Below are 22,140 nucleotides of genomic sequence, written 5' to 3' on the forward strand. Positions count from 1 at the left end.
AACACAACATGAGCTAATTTATGACAATATATAGATGATGAGCAATTTCTTGGTAGGCATGGAGCATCATTTAACTTTAAAGAGTGAATTTTACGCTGGGGTGTTAGGCATTATAGCTAGTTAGAAAGATTTATTCTTAAAATTGATTAATTAATTAAATTAATATTTAATTATAATTAAGCATTATGTGTAGTCCTTCTATTCCTTTTCTATGATATTTTGATGAATTGATATGCTACATGCTGAAGATCCTGATTTAAAGTAAAAAGAACAGAACACCAAAGGAAGGAGATTATACAGACATCTCTGTGTAGCAGTCATGTGTAACCACAACAATAATATTACTGACAAACATTTTGCAGTAAAATTCAGACTTTGTTACATCATTTAGCACATATGTGTTCTTTGTGTAATAGTTAGGATGGGTTTCCATTCTGCTTTTTCTGTTTTGTTTTGTTGGTCTTTTTTTTAAATTCAATTATAATCACAGATGGCTAGAACTGACTGCTAAAAGGAGGTACTGAAATTGTTTCACACCTTATATACCGTCTTAGGATACTCTCATCAATTGATCAAATTTTCAAAAAAGCCCCAAATCCTGTTAAAATTCAGTCTGCTTTTCATGGCCAGATTTGGGTACAGAAAATAACAATACACTGTTTGCTTTATTCTGAAATGGAGATTAATATATGCCAATTGCAATTCATAGCCTAGATAGCTGGTGGATGTTAATCAGTGTTTTTATGATCTCACTTTAGAGTCAGGGTTCAGGCTGCTTTGGAAACTTTGGAAGAATTGCTTTCCTCCTTGTAGCATGGGACCCACACAGCACAGCACAGAGACCCCCGTGCTGCGGCGGTTGGCGTTGGAGCTGGGGTTCCCCTGGGGCCCCCGTCAAGGCCGTGGTGGGACAGGGCAGCTGGTCTCTGGGGTGCTCTCTGGGGAGCTCCCACGCACAAGCTGGTCTCTTGCTTTGCATTAATGGCATCGAAGTTAACTGAGGCACTGTGCTTTTCCAGAAAGTGCGTATTAGCCTGCCTGGTTACCTGGGAATAAACAACGTGGAGGTTTCCATCCCTCTGTCTTCACAGGAGGACTTGGTAACTTGACACCCGACCTCTTAACCCAGACATCTTTTGCAGAAACTAAATTTCCTTCCCCAAGGGGAAGAATTTGGAGGAGGCTGATAGTTTCAATGAATTGAGCATCATTGCCCCACCCACCCCCTCTCTGCTATGTTACTATAAAAGGAGACAATTTGACTCCAGATTACTAATGTGATTCTTTTTAAAAAAAATAAAAATTCAAAATTTCAGTCTTACCTGAAGTTATTGAGTCTATATCTGAGGTTAGCGTTATTAATTCATAATGACCTTCCGTGTGGCCTTCATGAGCTGAGATTGCTGTGCATGTTAGTACATACTGAGTAAAAATATTGCTGTGAAATAATGGACTATATTTATAGACAACAGGGCAAAATCCTAGCTTCTATTAAAAAAATAAAATAAAATACTAAAAAGAGAGCATTTACGCACTTTTAATGAGTATTGAGCTTGCCAATATCTCTCATATTGGTCCAGAGGTTTGGAATGAAGTATTATCTTTTGAAGATGAGCAATACGAGTTCTGCTGCAATTTCAGTAGCAATCCCCAGACCTGTTTTCTTTATGTCATGAAAACTTTAGAAACATAAACAGTGCTGAATTGCCACTGGTACTGAATAATGTAGCTTTTATTGTTGCCTGGGCTCTTCTGTATATTCAATAAAATAATTTAATACTTATAAATAATTAGAAGGTAACTAAAGATGACTATGATCTAGTCTGTTGAAAATTTCTTAGTACCCTTAATTTGTTAGTAATTTCAATATATTTTATTTAAGCAGAATCATATATACAGTATATTAACTTTTTTTCCAAGCAATCTTTACTCAGCACAGAAAGGCCAGATGTATGGGAATTGTAAAAAATCAGGATATGCATAAAAACTGTTCAAGTGCATAAAGCAGCCCCATCTGGAAGACATCTAACAGAAATGAAGTTGTACAAAACCATTCCATTGATAATAAAGCTAATTTTTATGGGTCTGACAAGTATGTAATTATGTTCAGTGGTGCTTTTCAGATTTTATCACAGTCAATAAACCGCAGTGGTAATTTCATTCCCATTTGACATATTTACATGGAAACATTTGATTGGAGGAATTAGTAACCCTGAAAGCCTTGATAGATATGTTTTAATGATCTGTGACCTCCGCAGTCCCTCATCTGTTTATTGTTGCAACAGGCGAGAAGTCGTTCCTCTGTGACCTTTGTGGCTTTGCCGGCGGGACACGTCATGCCCTCACCAAGCATCGGCGGCAGCACACAGGTCAGTAAAGCTGTCTTTACTCTTTGCTGTATTTTCTCCAGCAAGGGAGTCCCTCTACACTGGGGAGTAATGCAAGTTGAATAGCACATTACAGTACAAACAGTACATAGGTTCATTGTTTACTTTGCTTTTTCTCGTTTTTGTAAAATCAGTATGCCCAAGGTCTGCATCAAATCTGTTAGCTGGGAGTTTGAATAATTGCTTGAGAGGGGGAGTGGGAAGTATTTTTGGTGCTTTTTCTGAAGGAAGTAGATTTGTAAAGACTGGCTTTCTTCTTTAAATGAATGCTAAGTCTACTAATTTTTTTTTTTTCCAAGGCCCAAATAGATTACCTACTGTGAGGATTTTGCAAGAGTCTGCTAGAATGTCCCTGGGTGAAAATTAGAGACTACATATAGATTAATCCATTATTTTGGACTGAGACATAGTTGAAAGGTAGTGTTGTTTCAGTTGCCCTTTTGTAATTTTAAGATAGTTTGTAATTAATAGGTGCAACTTTAAGAGTTACCACATGGTTGGCATGTAAAGCAGGATTTCTCTCCCAGAATTAGTAAAGCTTTCCTACCACCTGGTTATAAAAATTTAATATCAGATAAAATTAAATTGATTCTTAGTTTCAGAAGACCAGAAAAAGTGTAAGCATTAAACATTTATTAATACATTTTACCTTAATTGTGCTTTTTAGTAGTTCCTTGTAAGTGTTTGATTATTTGACTAGATTTTGTTCAAACAGACGCAGAAGTGTTGCTGCTTAAGCCACTGTAGTTTTTGTTTTACTGTCATGACGATAATATAATATCATCAGGAATTGCTGTGTGAATTAAGTGACCATTGTCTAATGTACAGTGGAAAGAAATGGGTAACAAATGAGAAGCTGTAGTTGTTACATCATGTATTTTCCATGGATTTTGTAAAGGAATCTCAGTGGGAGATTTTATTATGTCCCCGAATAAACTAATCTTGATTCAGGACATACACCATATAAGTGCGTAATTTCCTGGAGAGCAGCTACTCTCTTTCTTGAGAGCCTGAAGCCATTCTTTACACCCTGTTTTCAGTTTATTAAAGCAACCATATTTGGCAGAGAGTCTGATGCTTTCAAAAAGGTGGGGTTTTCAGTGCCAGTCAGGCAATATCTTGAAATGGAGAAGCACTAAAAAAAAATGTGCAGGGCCAAATTTTTTTTGCAGTCTAACTAGTAATCATACCTCCAGAATTTTTCTTCTGATAACAAGGAACATACATTTGTGTGAGAGTACTGCCACAGTCAGTTCCCATTCACTGCAAGAGGTTTGTGTTTTTAAAGTGTCCAAGAAAAGGCAGTTAGTAAATATAAAAAGTTCTCTTGGTATTGCACACTCTGAATGATAATAGCGATTGCAAAGGAGCAAGTGCAGCTACTGGAATGGAAGTTGTATGCTTCAGTTGTAACTAGCGGTTTCCATTTTTCTGGAGCTTTGAAGAATTTTCATATGTTGGCTGAAATTTACCAAATGTGGGCTAAGAATAATTTTTTTTTTTTCTTTACCAGAAATAAATCGTTGTTATCAATAGGATGGGAACTACCTTTTGTTTTTTAATGGTCTGCCGTGTGGCCCACTGGTATGCATATGTCTAGGACTCATAGTCAGTGCAGCCACACAAATAGTAAACAATCATTTCAGAATGGAAAAGTGGAAGAAATGCATATGCTTGTCTTTACCTATTATGTGAGTGCAGATCTGTTTTTTTCAGAAATGTATGCCCTTATCATCAGCTACATATTTATATTTTTTGTATCATTAGGCCACAAGTTGATAGAAAAAAATATTTTATTTCCTGGTTTATATGCAAAATTAGGCTGAAAATGTGGTATGTTCCTGGTGAAAACCTGTCAAGGTTTTCGATGGCATTTTGCCCTCCTTTTGCCAGCATGGTAGAGACTTTTGTGCTATGATCACAGGGATTCACAGGTTATAGATCATGAAGCTTGCATCTAGCAGGCATAACTTTATATTTTATGTCAGGACTGGAGGCTCGTTATTACTTTGCTATTAACTTTATACTATACAGGACGGTATCTCAGAGGCAGAGGGATCTATCTTTTTGGCATTTATCTGCCTCTGTGGCACAAACAATCAGAGATGATTCTTTAGCAGAAAAATTATCTGTAGCTTCTATTTGTTTCAAGGAGAATGACACAATCCACCTTTGCCTGCACTGTTGCACTTACATGGGTTCCCTTGTATTTTCATCCAGTGCACAACTGTATCTCAGGCCTTAGCTGCATGCACTCCTCTTTGTACCTGTATTTTTATTTCTGTGTCCCCTGTTGGCACAATTTTCCCAGAGCAGAATGCCAAAGCAAATTAAAATCAGGTTTAAAAGGGTTAGGTATCAAAAATAGTCTAAATGGCTTAAATAATTCCCGACTGTAATACAAGCTGTCTAGGGGGCTGACACAGAACATCTTCCAATCCAAGATTTACTTCTATCACCTGTCAGAGACCCTTGATTCAAGGGCAAATGAGCAAATCCTCAGATGTAGTTGAGGAGTCTTAACCAGCTTAACAAGCCTTCTCTCGTCCCAGCCTCAAGGCCTGAGGTGTCCTGACACCCCAGAGAAATGTTCAGCTGCTGATAGATATTTGACACGAGAGAGGACTGGCTGTAGGACCAGCCACTTAGACTTTTGATGCTCTTGATTCTGGTATTTCCTATGCTGTTCCTCTCTTTTTAGATTAGATTATTTTTATGTACCTAGAGAAATACCTTTACCTTGTGAAAGATGCATTCTCTTTGAAAATATTACAGGGAGCATAAAGTACAACTCGGTGTGAATAAGGCTGGCAGAATCTGGCCCTCGGTCACTCATGGAGCAAAATGGAGGGATTAGTTTGGTAAATAAGATGTTATCCCTGAAAGATATGTTTGTTTTTTAAATTAAAAATTGTTTATGTTTTTTAAATTAAAATTGTTTTTGTTTTTTAAATTAAAAGAAGTACAGAAATGGTAACTGAAAGAAGAAGTCATTAGTCTTAAGACTTGAAAAATGTTTGTACTTAATTTATTTGCAAACATGATGCATCTCCATTCAGATTTCCTTGATACGGGCTTTCTGTAAGCTGGAAAGTAGAACTGTAAAGTAGAACAAAATAATTTGACCTATCAAGCGATCCCTGGTGTTTCACCAGTTGACATTTTTATTCTGTGTTAAATATGTTATGTCTGTAATGACTGGCCTGGTCCTGTGAGAAACTCACAATCTGAACACAGAATAAGCTCAGTCTTCATCTGATTTTGTCTTGGTAGAATTTTCTAGCGTTGTTTTATGAACTGAATGCATCTTCTTCCAGTCCTATTCTGCAAGAATCAATCTATGAACTTCTGCAAGTCTTTCACTGGCTATGTAAATATCAGTGGTCCGATCTTCCGTTTTGTGAATTAAAGCAATTTCAACTTCAGGAGTGGTCCAGAGTTTGAACAGAATTTTATCACACTGTAAAGAACACTGTCTTTGTTGAATGCTTTACAGTAGACACTTGTGGCTGCCTCGGCTGTGAGCAGAAACTGTCTTAAGAAACTTACACCACTTGCAATATCAGGTGGTGCTATGTGGTAAATAAGGGACAGCTTGCAGTGCTGCAAGAACATACATGCTGTAGTTCCGGTGTCTCACCATGACTGGGGGGGGGGGGGGGGAATTTTACTCTTTTGACTCATCCTAAAACTTTTATTTTTTATTCATATTTTGTCCCAGTAAGAAAATCTGCCTGAAGATAGGAAGATAAATAATGTTACAAATTTTAGTGTTGGCTGAATGTAGAATTAGTTGAATTCCACAAGGAATTTAAGTGATTATTTGAATTTTATAATAAAAAATAGTAAATAACCTCTAAATCAGCCACTAAAAACACATGCGCGCACACACACACACACACATAAAAGAAGCATATTATATCACATAATTTAAATATTTTGCTTAATCATAATCAACTAAGAAGTTACATAACAGAGAAAAAACAAGCAAGGGTAATTTTTTCTGTCTTGAAATCAAAACAAGTCTTAATTTTAAAATGTCTTTTTTATTGTTCTACTCTCCTCCTCTGTTTGTCTGTCTTTTGGTATCAGTCTAATTTTCCCTTCTTCTACATGTTTCCCAGTACACTTCCATTATGTGCTGTAGTAGCTGGCTCAGTCTAACAGTGCTGATCAGCCACAGCCTGTGTTCTCTTGCATGAAATTCTTTTTTAAATGTTGGTTAGTACTCCTGCAAATTGTAAAACCCCCATCCTCATCTTCTACACAATGGCAGTCTACATTTTCTTCTTGTGTGTTGGTTGTGGTGGAATCTTCTTGGGGATCATCAAGTACATTATAGAAGTAGAGCATTAGAGGGAAGTACACTTACTATGCACAGCAGCTCTATGACAGTCACGCTGAACCTATGGAGCTGCTTAAGAAGATTGTGTCTTTGTTCAAATATTTTCATGAATTTTTGAAGATGGTAGCTTATATTGTACAGATCACTGTTTGTATGATTGCTTCTGCTCACTCATTTCAATCTTGCGCTTCTCAAGACATTTATAGGTCAATGTAATAAAGAAAGAAAATTTAATAATATATGTGTTTTTATCCAGATGAGTGACTCACTTTGTGTTTCTATTTCTCATGTGAACTGCTCTTTGACTTTAATGTGTAGTTACATTACTCAGCATTGAATTTAATGTATAATGTAGCCTCTTCCCTTTAACTTCCCCACCACAGCTTAAAAAAATTATAATGTTGAATACCACAGAAAATGTATCAGAGTAAGAAGACTTATTGGTCTTTCAGCAAGAGGAGAAGTGAAATTTGAAGAGCATCTGTATTGTTTTTCCGCTTCCATTTATGCCAATATTTGCAGTACAGTGTGGAACTTGATTCAGAAGTGACAACTTTCTCTCTACCTAAGAGAAATTGTCTAGTGGAACAGTTTTCTTCCCATTTCTGAGCATACAAATGTCAGTCATTCTTTTCTATGGGAGAGAAACCCTATGGCATCTACAGGGTTTCTCATAAGAAAGTAAGGGATGAAGGATGTACTTATTTTTATATGTCTTATATACAAAAAATTTAACCAGACTAAAAGCAAACAGTATTTACTTTAATATACTTCAGGCTTCGTTAGCAAGCCTGTAAGTGCCTCTCCAGGGAACAGCCTTAACAAACACTAGAAATAGTTGGAAATAAGAAGAAAAAATCCTGTTACATGTTAGCAGATGTCTGCGTTTTATGGTCTACTCATTCCTTAGGTCAAATGAAACTTAGAGGATTCTTTCTTTACTGTTCAACACATCATGTGAAAGACAAATAGAAGTAAAAGCAGTAGTTTCCCATTGAGACAAATGGGGTAAGATTTCTTCCATCTTACTAAGTAGCACATTCATATAAATGCTGTATACAATCTATAGGTAGAAGTTGTGTGGACAGTCATGGTTATAAATAAAAATTTCACTTTTCCATCCACAAATCAACATCTGTCACTATGATTTATAATTTTTGTTATTGTGTGTCCTGAGTTGAGTGAGTGGTGGAGTTTTTTTTGGTGGCAGGGGAGGGGGCTATAGGGGCGGCCTCCTGTGAGAAGATTGAGGTGTTCTCAAGATGTGGCAATGCTTCTCACTGTCCTACTCTGTTATGTGTTGTTAGTATCTGTAATAAATGTATGTTCTTTTTTTCTTCCCCTAACGAGTCTGCCTTTTGCTTGTGACCATAAAGGGTGATTTTTTTCCCCATCCCAGTCCTATCTCGAACCCCAAGCCTGGCTCTCTGTCCCTTCTTATTGCTGGAAGAGAAAGGGGAGAGAGCTGCTGCGTTGTGGTTACCTGCTGACCAGGCCCAAACCATGACATTGTGTTGTTTCATTTTCGCTTTAAAAAGTACATATTAAGTACATAACTGCACAGAGAAATTTATTATGATTGCATTAAGGTATGCTCTGTGTCCTAAAAAGCTCATCATCAAAGACAGAGAACTCAAAAGATATAAAATCAGAGAAAAGAAGAACAAGGAAAGAAAAAGGAAGATGTAGTTTGTGGGGAAAAAAAAAAAAAAAAAAAAGAAAATGAAAAAAACCCCAAACAAACACCAAAAACCCCCCAAGCTATGATAGATGCAAAAAGAAGTCAGTGCAGAACTTGGAGAGGCAAGAGAAAAGGAAAGCCATAGTCATGATGGTTTAAGAAGAAAAGAACTGATGAGACCAACTGATTGGCAACAGGCCTTAATAACTGCTTGTATACAGACTGGTGCTCCCCATGATCTGACCCTTTTATCAGTTCCTTCCCTAAACTTAGGTAGCTGGAGCTAAAATTTTCCATGTCAGGTGACTTAAACAAATTATGCACTTCAGTAGTTGCTTGCAGTTTTGTCAAGAAAGCAAACCCATTTCTTCTTTTGTGATCGTATAGTTAGGAAACATAGCTTTTCAAAAGTGCTTGTGCTAAAAACAAAATAAAACCTGCCAAAGATAGGGGTTCCATGCTTTTGGAACGTGTGTCTTTCCTTTTTTCCCTCACAGAGCTTGTTGACCATTGGGGCATTTGGGGCACTTATCCTTCCTCTTTGTGGGGTTTGTTAATGATAGAGTTAGAGATGGTAGGGCACAGACAAGTATTCTATAATGGTAAGACAGGGAGGGCATTGGTTTGGGGGTTTTACTTTCATTAATCTTAAAACATGTAGACTTTGTCCTTACACATTTTTGGATTTTTATACTGTTTTATAGTTATTACATAGCAGTGTTTTAAAAAATACTGTCCATATTTCTTTTTTTATTTGTGTTATTTTAATTTTGTATGAATTAGATCCATGATTGGGGGTGAGGGAGAATCCTTGTGGAATATTTAATGGCAGTCTGCGTAAAAATAAGATTATGTTAATTGCCTGAAATATTTGGGGACAAAAGGGGGGGAAGGAAAATTGGGATACAATGGCTGATAAAGAGCATTCTGGCCCAGAGATTAGGAAGACAAAAAATTCTTAAATGAGTAGGTCTGTGGAACACTTAAACAAAAAAGTACTGCTGCTACAGCTAATATACTCTTCAACACCTCCCAAACCAAAGAAATATCTAGTTGTCTTCTAGATTTTTTTCAACTGTACTTATCAACCTGGTTAATTTTCCATAAAATTAAATACTTTTCCCCATGTGCAGCTGCTAAGAATTACAGGCCATGCTAGGCTGTCTTTTTTCCTCCCATTTTAGTTGACTTTTGTTGTGTGGTACTGCTGTGATGTATTTTCTGTCAGGTGAGATTTACACATAGTCCACTTGACAGGAGCAGTTAGCCACAAGGATTTCCTAAGGAGAAGCTTCCTGGAGCATTGGGCAAGGATTATCATTTTTCTTTTAGTCAGATGGAATTTGCAAGCCCTCCTGGCTTCCACGGGCCCTCTCTTGTCTGTCAGCCCCGCTGGCCCTGCCCCAGCGCAGCAGCAGACCTTTACCCGAGCTATCCTCCCCTGAACAGCAGATCTGCTTTTTTTAACAAGGGAGCAAGTTATCGAGGTTCTAATACATTTTAAATGAAAGCAGTTAAAATAAGTATGTATGTTATTTAAAATACCTGTGGCTTTACTACATAGGCTTGAAAATGTTGCTATCTTCTTTAATACTAGAAGTTAAAATAAATCAGGCACAGGAAATCTTCAGTTCAAGAACAGGTTACGTTGCTAGGGAGTCTATGGCCTCCTGGAGAGTTTAATTGAAGCAGCAGCCAGTACCATTCGAGCTGCTGGGAGAATCAGCTTCTCCAGAGCAGAGAGTCAGTGTCTGACAAGAAAACCCCATTTGGGGCAGGAAAGACATACTTTCTAGCAGTCTCAATTTGTCCAGCATAGAGGCTTCCGCATTGTGTCCTGCCCCTTCACCTTTCCTTGTCCCATGAAACAATAAATGAAAATTAGTGGCTGGTATTCTCTCCAGCAGCTGCTAAAAGCAATTATTCCAACTCTTTATGGAGCTTTCAGAAGCTGCTCCATTGTCCTTCTGTACAGCGTTATGGGCTTTTCAGGCCTGAGGACCTTGCGTTGCTTTTTCCCTTGGGAGGAAAAAAAACCCTAACAGTCTCCAAGAATGAAAAATGCAGACTTCTCTCTCTTCTCAGAATTCTGGCAAAGTCTCTTTAGAAGTCTTGAGTGTCTCATGCTTTAAGGAGGCCTGAAAAATCTGGTTTGGAGGCATGGCCACTTAGGAGTGGCCTTCCGCTAGTGATGTGTCTTCTACAAATTGTACCTGCTAAAACGCTTAGGGTTCAATTTTGAAACTGCTTCTTCTAGACCTCCGAACAGTCTACAAGGTAGGTGTCCATCCCTAGCAGTTTTATTCAGACTTCTTAAGTTAGGGATGTGGATTCCTTATGTAGTCTTTAGGATAAATACTTCTGAAGGCTTGCACAATGCAGTCGAGATCACCTAAGTTAGGAGCTGCCTTTTGTCTTCTGCATAAAGAAAGAAACCTGTTTCCTCCCTAAATGGTAATTACATGTGCCTGTAAGCCACAGAGTATTTCTGGAGCAACCAGTTGGAAAAATGGGATGTAGGTGTCTTAGGTAGGTGTCACAGAATAAGCAGCTGTCATGAGATTTTGTCTTAGTGTCTTCTAAGGGGTGGACCTCTCCGCTGGAAGGAAGAGTACTCTTTTCACATAATAACTTAGAAGCTAGAGATTTTTATCTTTCTTCAATTAGTAGTCCTCTAGAAATTTTCAATGAAGTTGCGTATTTGGCAGAGACTGAAATTTAGTCTTCTGAAAATATTATTGTCCTAGTCTAGGTTTGGTGGTGATTGTTTTGGTTTTATTTTTCATTAACCTTTCAAGTCCTGCTGAAATTGGCCCACTGCTCAGAAAAGACTCAGAAGGGCAGAAGGATAGCAGGCAAGAGAGGGGGAATGGAGCACCGAGTTCTGGTTCATATTCTCAGTCTTGGTTTATGTGTATTATTTAATAATGGTTAAAATGAAAAATCCAGGACCAGAGACGAAAACAAAGACACTTTCCTCCTGGAGATGTTTCTTTCTCAGCAGGCACTGAATACAAGCTTCAGCCTGATTTCTTGCCTTGTATCACCAACAGTGTTGCTTTCAGGGCTGGCTGTTCATGGGCCCAACTTCAACAGAAGGTGTAGGGTGACAGAAATGCCTGTCAAGTGGTGATATTTTCATGAAATATGGCCCAGGAACACGGTTACCCTGTTTCAGTGAAGTTCTTTCTTCTCCTTTTGGCTGCTGTGTAACACCACATGGGAAGTCAGCTAGCTACTGATGTGTGTATGTCATAGTGAGAACAGTATTTTGCAATTAATACAATGTATTTGAAAATTGATTTTGTATTTGCGGTTGTTATATATACATGGACTAAAATCTAGCTCTAGGGATGTGCCAGACATTTAGACTTGTCTTCCTTTTCTGTCAATGAAAACTGATAATGCATACCTTCTCTTGTCACCTTCTAGGAGAGAAACCATTCAAATGTGATGAGTGCAACTTCGCTTCCACAACACAATCGCATCTGACACGACATAAGCGTGTCCATACTGGAGAAAAGCCTTACAGATGTCCCTGGTGTGACTACAGGTAATGAGTCGTTAACTAAAGCATGATGAGAGAAGGGTTAAGGTGATCAGACGAGGTTCATTTGAAGTCACCAATAAAAATATATTGCCATTAAAACACCATCAGGGCAGCAGTAATTGCATATTAAATTAGGAGCTATATTTAAAAACTTAGTCTTCAGTATTTAGTTATTACTTTATAAAGAAAAACAAATGATGGGAAACCTTTTAGTGGTAACACTGCAGTGCTAATGTTGAGTGTTTGTTTCACAGCTGCTCTAGTGTCTGTTAGAATTCTCCATGGTAAGGCCGCTTATCTGCATCGCCTTTTCAAATCAGTTGCAATTTTGAAATTTTTCTCGGTTGAGTTGCAACCATTTCACCAAGAAAAGAAAAGTCCCCTAAAAGGCTTAGCAGCCTAAATACTCACCAGACACTCATTAGAATGGGAAGCAACTGGAGCTAGTTACAGTGCTGCGGTCTTGTTTTCTGCTCCGGTTTTCCTTCTCCTTGCCAGTCAGGGTGTTTGGATGAGAGTTGGCCATAGGGTTGGTTTCATGGCAAAGTCTCCCATGTTGCACCTCTAAAGCCCGTCCTGTTAGGGCAGTAGATTAAATTCTCAAAAATCACATGAATGGACAGTTGAGATTACTGCTCATGCTCATCCCATGTGTCTTTTGTTCATTTTAGACTACTTATTAAATGATCTTGTATTGCTTCCTAAATGATTCTTTACTCTTCTTAAATATACGTCTACAATCCTGAATTCTTTTAATACCTTGCAGTCAAGTGGCTAGTCTACGTGTACTATAAAGGAATTCATGGAAGTTTTTCATGAGCAATTTACAAGAGTTGATGTTCAAAAAGTTTTTAAAAAATCAGTATTATATTTGATAAATGGCGTATGATTATGTAATTAGATGCATGTGCTGTGATGCATGCACACAGGAGGAGAAAGTTAAACATTTGATTATACCACTATAGCATTTTTTATTTTCTTTTAATGCTGAGCATACAGCTGTAATGTTCTTTTAGTATAAGTTTTAATGTAGTTTCTTAAAATAAGATTATAGAACAAATCCAAGCCGCTCTTATACCTGGTTTCACTCTATGAGCTACTTTAAAGAAAGCTCCTGTACAGAAAGTTTCTGCAGTGATCATGCAGTTTCTGTACAAAAATTTTTGTTGCATCGGTTTGTGCATGTGGAGCAAATGTTTTGTGAACTCTTCCGTATTGATCAGCCATTAAATTACTGCCTAGAACTGCAGAGAACTGAATTTTATAACCTCAAGGGGGGGGCTTCCATTTCTGTGCTGCTACCTTAAGGGTTCCCCTCCTTTTTCTCTTTTTTTCTTTTTCCTTTTTAAATTTTTTAATTTTTTTTCTTTCTTTTTTTCTATTTTCTATTTTTTTTCTTTTTTTAATAGAAGTGTTTCTGTCACCTTCAGTATGTCAGCTAAGAAAAAGAGGTGGTTTTGTGTTTGTCAGAGTGGTTGTGCTAAAATGTCTGTGTTGAGTGAATGGGGGCTTATAAGCAATAGTGTGACATAATGTGCTGCAGTGAAGGTAAAAGGAATGTTATTTTCAGTGTTGCATGTTTGAGGAGGCTTAATCTTGTGGTCATCCACTTTAATGAACCATCCCAACGGGAAGGAATAGTCTTGTTGCAGAACTAGGTAGTGAGAGGTGGGTTACGGTGTGTTGGAGCTCCTGGCTTGAAGACCCTAGAAAATGGGAGTGTTGTAGATGTGAATCAGTTTGCAGTTTGAGGTTTGTTACATGCACACAATGAGTGGATGCAGTTCCCTCACTCAGTATGACAAAGTGCATAACCTTAATGCTCTGTTTAGTGAAAAATAGATCATTTTTCTTTGGATGGACAGTTTTCTGTATGGGATAGAAATTCCAAAAAATGACAAGTTTTTACTAGTATTTTATTATATTAGAGGTTATTAGAGAAGAAGCAAGCATAACTTATTTTATCAGGATTAACAAGAAATCTTTGAGCATCCCCTGCCTCTGTATTATTAAAAAATAAATGTTTCATGGTAATAGGATGCTAGTTTCCATCCCTTGCAGGCCAATTTTGACCTAATCTTGGGAGGCTGATCTCTACAGATACCAGCTGATGAAGCTTTGATTCTGCAGGAAATTTGTTCTGAGCTCAGCTGAAAAACATCTGGCAGGGATGCAGGAATCAGAGCTCTGCTGCTGCTACAAGTTCATAGAGGCAGTGAGGCACCCTGTGTAGCTGCAGAGGAGCCAGGAGAGGGGCTGCTGTATTTATTAGCCCAGCAGTCCTGCTTGTGCCTGCCAGTTTCCACAGTCCTGGGATATTAGCCAGCCTTGTTGGCAAGTATATTTTTTGCTCTCTATCCACCTCTCTCATTTTTTTCTCTCTCTTTTTTTTTTTTGTTTTAAAACATAATTTTAAGGGAATCACATGTGCTTCCTGTCAACTCACCCTGTACTATCTCTTTTCATGGAAAGGTATTAGCAACTCTGTAAATAATGTCCTTTACACAGTTCAGCAGACAGTATGCACTCTTGCAGCTATCATCTACAGAAAACATAAAATCAAATTTTAAAAAAATCTGCTGACCTAGTGATAAAATTCACCCCCACGTCTAGTGGTTGAGTTTTCACTGTGGTGCTTTCAGCTCAGCCCTGGCAATGTAAGTTCATCCAGACTATTTCAGATGTTGCTGTTTAATGTTGCTTGGCAACTGCAGACTCTTTAATGACCCTTGGAGCTTCAGAGAGGTGAATATTCCTCGTTTTGTGTACGGATATGGAGTAGTAGAGTATTGTTGGTGCTACCATAAAGTCTCCTTTCACTGATAGGTGAAGTGATCTCTCTGTTCTATAAAGTAATTTGAGACACTTGAATTAAAAGAGTGTCTAAATACAAGGTATTTTAATTATTCCTGTTAAGCTCATCAGTGCTCAGAGGGTTCTTAGAGATTCATGATGTCAAGCTTTTCAATTCCTCGGGAGGAAATTGTGAACAATCATCCTGCAAAAACTCTTGCCAGTCTAGTGAGTGAAAGGCTAGCTAACCCTGGCTAGAAGTACAGAAAGAAAGGCTATGAAAAGAAACATCTGAATTTATGAACTGTTATGAAAATCTGGATCACCTGTGACTGGAGAGGCAACTAAAACTCCTATTTAAAAAAAAAATAATAATTTTTCTTTTTTTTCTTAGCAGCAAAAGACTGAAGTGAAATAGGCTGTAAGATACTATGGGAAAAAGATTGATTTTTGGCTGTATGGAACAGAAAAGGGAATTTATTCCCTATATAACCTACAGCATGAGAAATTCTTTTCTTAACTAGGAAAATACATGAATGTATGTGGTTTTCTGAAGTGAATAATAAACTAACCTAGCATTCTTAGATCACAAATTATATATTCTCAATAGTATGCATATTCCCAAAAAGAAAATGGGAGATCTTGCTCATTTTATTTTGCCAAGTTGCTTTTATGATCTATGTTTATGGTTGTTCTTACATATTCTTGCAAAAATCTTACCTTCAATCTCTACTTTTTGTACTGATAACTTGATGTTTATTTTTGTCTAAATCCTTTGTATATTGTTAACAAAGAAATGAACATCTGCTTTTCTATATAGCAGTATGCAACTTCCAGTAATTATAATTTGAAATTATATTTTCAGTCTAGTTTTTTAAATCTAATTCCTTTTGAATGGAGAAAAATATAATATAAATATTCATAAATATAAAAATTTGCTTGTTAAATGTTTTGGTTATATATTTTCACATTTGTGTTTTAAATTTAGGTTTGCTCTATTTAGATAAAAATATGCAAAATTTTCCTTTGGATTTACTTTTTCAAATCACACAGCATGTCTCTCCATTCTTAAGTCAGTGTGCTTTGTCATATAAAAATATTCATTCACTCCTAATTAATGTTCAACTTAATTTTATAGTACAGAATTGGTCTCATAGGGCCCTACACCACCATTACATATGCGATGCTTATTTTATATTTCTTAGTCACTTAAAAAAGATGTGTTATGTGGCTGAACTTTTCAGATTGCACGATCCTAGAGTTATACTGACAACAATACTGTTTGGATTTGGTAATGGGCACAGTAAGTAGTGAAGATCTGTATAACCTCCTGAAACTGAACAACGCCTGTGAACTTCAACTGATTTCTAAATCTGTCAGTTGTATAGTCTGTGGCCAGACTTTCTAAACCTGCAACATAATTAGGGACCTGGATTTAACCTGATTTCAGAAGTGCTAAACCCCTATAAGTCCAGTGATGTCAATGAAAGATGCAGATATGCAGCATTTTCAAAAACTGAGCTAGTTTTGTCCATGTCTAAAGTAAAGAATTAGGAATCTCATTTTAGGCATATGTTAGGCTTTAAGTTCAACTCCCATTGGTACTGACTTTACAAGTAACTACCACAGGTTCTCAGGCAAGTAATAATTTATGTTCACGGTATGTGTGAGGGGGATGTTTCAGTACAAAATGGATCTGGATTACATTGTTCTGCGGTATGGGGGGCAAAAGGCAGGGCCCTCTTCTTGCATAGTCAAACTGGTTGGAGTTCAGGGCTCAGGAGGCGCACTGGCATAGTTTTGTGATACAGAAACAGCATTGCTACAACTTTGACCATGACAGCGTGGGACAGGTATAATGTTAATGTACTTTTGTGCCATCCCTCTGCTGCAATTAAAGAAAATGATTCTCACATCTCTGGAATTCCACTGTATGGTTCATTTTGCATAGAGTACCCATGGCGGTGAAGGAGTGAATGGAGGGCAACATCCAGGTGACTGCTGATGTTCTGCAGCCATAGATGAGAGGGTTTAGAAGCTGTATAAAACAAACAGCCAGGCCAGCAAAATAGCATTAATTCCGTAAATGCACCTTTCCATAAAGTATATGACTTGTGAAGGATGTCTTCCAAGACTGAGAATAAATAGCATACATTTTTAATATAATTATGTAAACTAAAATAAATATTTTACATTTATTATGCATAATAAAATAATTAGACAACATTCTGTAAGGGATTATGGCATCTGAAATTCCAACTACAGAAGGATTCATTGCATATTTTCAGCAGCAGCGGCAGCATGACTTAGGGGGAGTGACTCCACAGGGGCTACTTTTCTTTTTTGGACAGCATCCCTAGGGAGTTCCTATTTCCCCCTGACTTATAGTATCTGTTCATGGATTGTAAAGACCAGTTTATAGCACACTCCAGGATTTGCACCTAAGTCATAAGAATGTGCAAAGTAAGTGTTTTCTCTCTGTTTATTTTGGTGAATTTAATAACCTTTAGTTGTCTTGGTATGATTGCATCAGCTGTGCACTATTCCCTAGTTATACCAAGGATAACCAGGAACTACTTTAAGTGCTGAGGTAACAGTATATACTTATTCATAGCAAAACTGAAAGGCTGTTAAGGCAACTTCTACATAAAATGATGAAACAGTGTATTTATCATTAAAATGTTAACATTAATATGCTCTTTGTAACCAGTGAAACTTACTGTGTATGTATAGGAAATAAGTAGGTTATACAGCTGCATGGAACATTAGGCTGATGAGGGCTCCAAGTGGCAACCACCACTGCAGTATTGAAAAACGCTTTTTTTATAGATATCGCAAAGGCAGAATTAGGCAAAATAAGTGCATATACTTTGTACTAATAAGAAATTGCTAAAGACAATAATGCATGCGTGTATAGAGCAAATTGGGCCTTCAGGAAGCACTTCAGCTTCTGTTGTGATCAGCAGCAGGAGTTGAGGATATCCAGTGCCTTGTACTAGCAGACTTATAAACAAATGAAGATAGAAGTTTAAAGACACATTCTGTCAGGGCATGGGCATAGTTCCCAGATGCAAACTCCTCAGAATATTATTCAGTCCTTTGTTTTTAATAAACATTCAGATAAAATATTTGTTAATATTTCTATTAATCTGTAATAAAATATGCTGTAGCATTTAAGTCTATAAAAGAAAAATAATCTGAAATAAAATTTAGATATAGCCACAAAAACACTTTAATTATTGTAGTGAATACGTGGCATACAAAACAATGGTTAGTCTTATTCCCTTCATAATGTTTCTGTTGCTTAATAAAACTTCTTATATTCACCTAACTTATAGCAGATAGTTCATAAGGTAAACTCAGAATAAAAATATGCATGTGATAGTGCAAAATACAGATCAGTTATCATGTTAACCAAGAGACTTGACTTCAGGTGTGGTTCCTAACATTCAGAAGCCTGTAGAACCAGAGAGCACACAAATAATGGTATGTTCCTTGCTGGGAGTTGTGTATACTGTCTGCACGGACTGAGAAATCCTGTCTCAGCAATTTTGGAGAATCATGTTGGCAGCAGCATACAAAAGAAGTTAAACTCCCTCTCTTGCATCAGTCCTGGTCCTCTGTGCCAGATGCCAGTGTCACTGCATGGACTGCTTAGAGAATGTATGCTTATTAGAAAACATGATTGTTTGTTAAAAAAAGACATATAAGTACATGCACACACAAATATATTGGTGTATGTAGACTTGATGACTATGATCTACAATGAAATTTCCCTGTTAAGAGGCTTTTGCTCAGCATGCAATAGTATAGTCACTTTGTGAAGTCCTTTGCTTTCCATATTTTTAATTTATAGCATAGTACTACTTGGTAGAAGGGTAATACGGGTTTTTATTTATTTTAATGAATAATACTTACTCCTTACAATATGGAAATCTATCAATAATTCCATGAACATTGGTAACTCAGTCTTCTTTTGTTTTGTTTTTTGTTTTGTTTTGTTTTTCTATTTTCTATGTATTTATTTCTATTTTTCAGTGTTTTCTGTTTTGTTTTGTTTTGTTTTTTTTTTTTTTTCCTGTGGTCACTCTTAATTAAGAGAAATTAAAAGCCACCTTTTTAATTCAGTGAATCTGTGATTCTAATGCTAACACTGAATCACTGGATTTTGGACTTTAGGGATCTTCTCAAGTATCTTCAAACCAATGATGCAATTGCAAGCATTGATAATACTATTAGAGCATCTTTTTGGATTGAGTCCTTTGAAGAACAACTTTTAAGTGACGTATTTAATTGTAAATCCCATGCTAAATTACTCAGGGGTGACCACCGAGTTTAATGTTACTGAGACATGCAGCCATTTTGACATCAGTGTAAAAATTCCTATATAGTTTTAACTTCTGACGGCTTTTCTCTGTTACAGCCTGTTGTGATCCTAGCTCAGTGCTCTATCAGATTTTTCACACATTGATTTAAGTTCTGCAAAAACACTCTCAGGTTCCTGATTTCTTTCAGTAGTTACTGTCTCCCCCTTGCTGTTCACTTCGGGCTTTGTCCCTAAACTTTTCTTCTTATGCAACCTCTCCCGTGCTATACTGATGCTCTTTTTTTTTTTGAATCAGAGTCCAACATACTTAACCCAAAACCTGAAGCATTTGGTGTTTAGGAAATATGAATAAGATCATTTCATGCAGTGGGCAGATTAATGTAACTAATGTCTTCTATTATCACATTTTATCTTCTCCCTGTCCTCACACTTTTTTCCCTATCACTTGCAATCATCACTGTCTTATCTAGTCCTCTTTCTACGGAGCATAAATATGTTATAATAAATATACCTGTATTTTTTATTTAATATATAGTTAATTAATGCGTATAAATCTGGAGCACCAGCATATATTTCAAACTAAAATAATCTTAAGTAGGTTGTATTTTGATAGTAAATAAAATTTTAGTACTAACCTCAAGATGAATGGTAAGGCTATGGTCTTAATATAGCTTTTAGTAACAAAAAAGACTTGCAATTTCCTGTTCTTACAGTGCTTCTGATAAAAATGTACAATGAAGATCATCTTTTATGTCTACAAATAAACTTTCATTTGTTGGAGTAATTTGATCTAAAAATAATCATTGTCATCATAGCTTAATTAATATGACCCTTTTAGGTAAATAGTATAAAAAAAGGCTAAAGCAACTGTATATGTTTTCTTTACTCTTGCCTGTTAACACAGAATAAAAAATAAACATGTTTGTTTCTTTTTACCATTCCTTAATCCCCTATCCAGTCATTATAAAAGGAGCAAAGCTACCTTTGGGGGTGGTCAAATCTAGAAGGAATTATTATTTTTGCTAACTACCAGCTAACTACCTGGCTGGTTGTTAGCAATCTGAAAATATTTTGATAGTGTTACAGGCCTTCAAGATTAAAATTATAGACAGTAGCCTGTTATGTTACATGTGGATTATTCGCCAGGCAATATGGCTATTATCATGTAAAAAAGTTTCTGTATTAATGATGTCTTTATGACAACCTTCCCTCTTTTTCATACGTGACATACAAAACAGGTTAATAAGTTGGGAAGTGATAGAAAACAAATACACTTCAGAAGTGGCTACAGAAGATGTGTAGCCTAGTGCAAGAGGGGAGAAAGGGAAAGGTTTTTTTTCCCTTTAAAGGTTAATGAAAAGGAGAGAAGGAAAAAAAAAAGTATTGAATAGAAAGTAATGAAGCTTTTCTGTTTGAGAAAAACTTGCTACTTAGATACTTCTAATGCGTTAGAATTCATGAGCAATTTTTCAAATAAATATGACTTTGTTAGAAACTTCTGATTTATTGAAGCTAAATAAAATCAGTTGCACATTCCAGCAGAGTTGCCCCTGCCTCTGTGACAGCTTCTGCCCAAACTCCCCTGGAGCGGTACATTGGGGCACTTTGGGAATGCAGGTACTATTGCCTCTGCCTCCACCATGAGGCTCACTGCCTCAAAAGTGGAAGTCTTGGGCTTGATGCGCCAGGCCTGCACCTTTGCAGGGTGGCTGGAGGGTGTTTTCCAGGGGCCACGATACAATATAGTGGGATTGATACGCTGGGGCAGAGTCAGCACCTGGGGTTTGGGAGGCTGGTGCTCCTGGCCACACTTTCCCCAGTGTGGTGGGGAACCCCTGCAGACTGAAAGCCCGTCTTTGAGATCTTCAACTCTCTAGTCTGCATTGAAGACAGAGGCATCAGAGATTTGGGAGCTTGGAGTTCCCAGAATGTTGCTTCACAAGCCATGGATTCAAAGCTACTGCTTAAGTTTGGCCATTAAAAGCCTTGGCAGGAACCAGGAGAGCTTGTCTCAAGGTTTGCGTGTGCCTTGCAGCTCTCCATACCATCAGTCACCTTTTTCCTGAGCTGCTGGGAGAAAACAGTGCATTCCCTGTAGGAAAATGTGTTGTAGGGAGGACAGGCCATTTGGTATATACAACAGCTTGCCTTCCCTAAAACCATTTTGCACACTCTGTTCTGTGATACTCTACCTTATTCTCCTAAGTCATGGATCAGGGATGTTTTTCACTCAAGGCTTTACTTACAAAGAGGCAGTCTGGAGAAGAGCCTATTGTCCAAGCAACTTATTAAGTTGCTTGTTACAACTATTTTGTCCCTCATTGGGATGGACTTTGTGGTTTTGCTAGGCCTGTTTAGGTCTGAATAGTAGGTGTAGGTATATTGCTGAGACTTCTTAGGGACTTGCTTTATAAAAGACAGCACATAAAGCCCTCAATTTTGTTATGGCAAGTAATGGAGTGTTGCTCTGGTGTTATCATTGTTCTTCTTTAGATTTTTTTTTTTTTGAAAACCACTTTAGAAAAATCTCAAAGATATTTGCACATGCCAGGTGGTTGTCAGTTAACATTTTAGTTTCCAGTTTCCTTTCTGTCTATTAAAAAAGTAAAAGTGGTGGTAGTAGCATTCATTGATTTTGTTTATTGTATTAGGTTGGTTTGTTTAGCTTTTGTCTCTAACCTGTTGTGTACTACATGTACCTGAATTTTGTGCTTTAGTTTCTTCTTAGATGTGTTCTTTTAATAGTGGAAAAATAATTAAGGGAAAAAAACAGAATTCAAAATATATATGAAAAATGTTGTTCTGCATTCTTGAATGCCTTGGGTCAAAGCTATTGCTTCTCATTTTACATCCACAGAGAAAAGATGAGGTCTGTACAGCACTCCTCATCTTCCCGTCACAGGTTATACATGCTGAGGCTTAGTGTGCTGGAGGAAACAAGCTAGTGAAATGCTGTTCTCCTCCCACCCCCATGGGCTGGGGGATTGGCGTGGAGACATTCCTTGATATTTCCCTGCCTTCTGTAAATGAACTGAAATAGGGAGGTAGTGGGAACTG

General features: G+C 37.2%; 1 protein-coding gene across 2 annotated transcripts in view; it reads left to right on the forward strand.

Moving 5' to 3' along the window:
* The window catches only part of ZNF407 (zinc finger protein 407), a 353,237-nt gene that overhangs the window by 210,848 nt on the left and 120,249 nt on the right, over window positions 1-22,140 (forward strand). For both annotated transcript variants that reach the window (XM_042798036.1, XM_042798037.1), the window contains 2 exons: window positions 2,286-2,369; window positions 11,846-11,966. In XM_042798036.1, coding sequence (XP_042653970.1) covers window positions 2,286-2,369; window positions 11,846-11,966 — 205 coding nt within the window. The remainder of the gene's footprint in view (window positions 1-2,285; window positions 2,370-11,845; window positions 11,967-22,140) is intronic.

This window comes from Tyto alba, unplaced genomic scaffold (assembly GCF_018691265.1).
Source record: "Tyto alba isolate M040663 unplaced genomic scaffold, T.alba_DEE_v4.0 Super-Scaffold_27, whole genome shotgun sequence".
Lineage (NCBI taxonomy): Eukaryota > Metazoa > Chordata > Aves > Strigiformes > Tytonidae > Tyto > Tyto alba.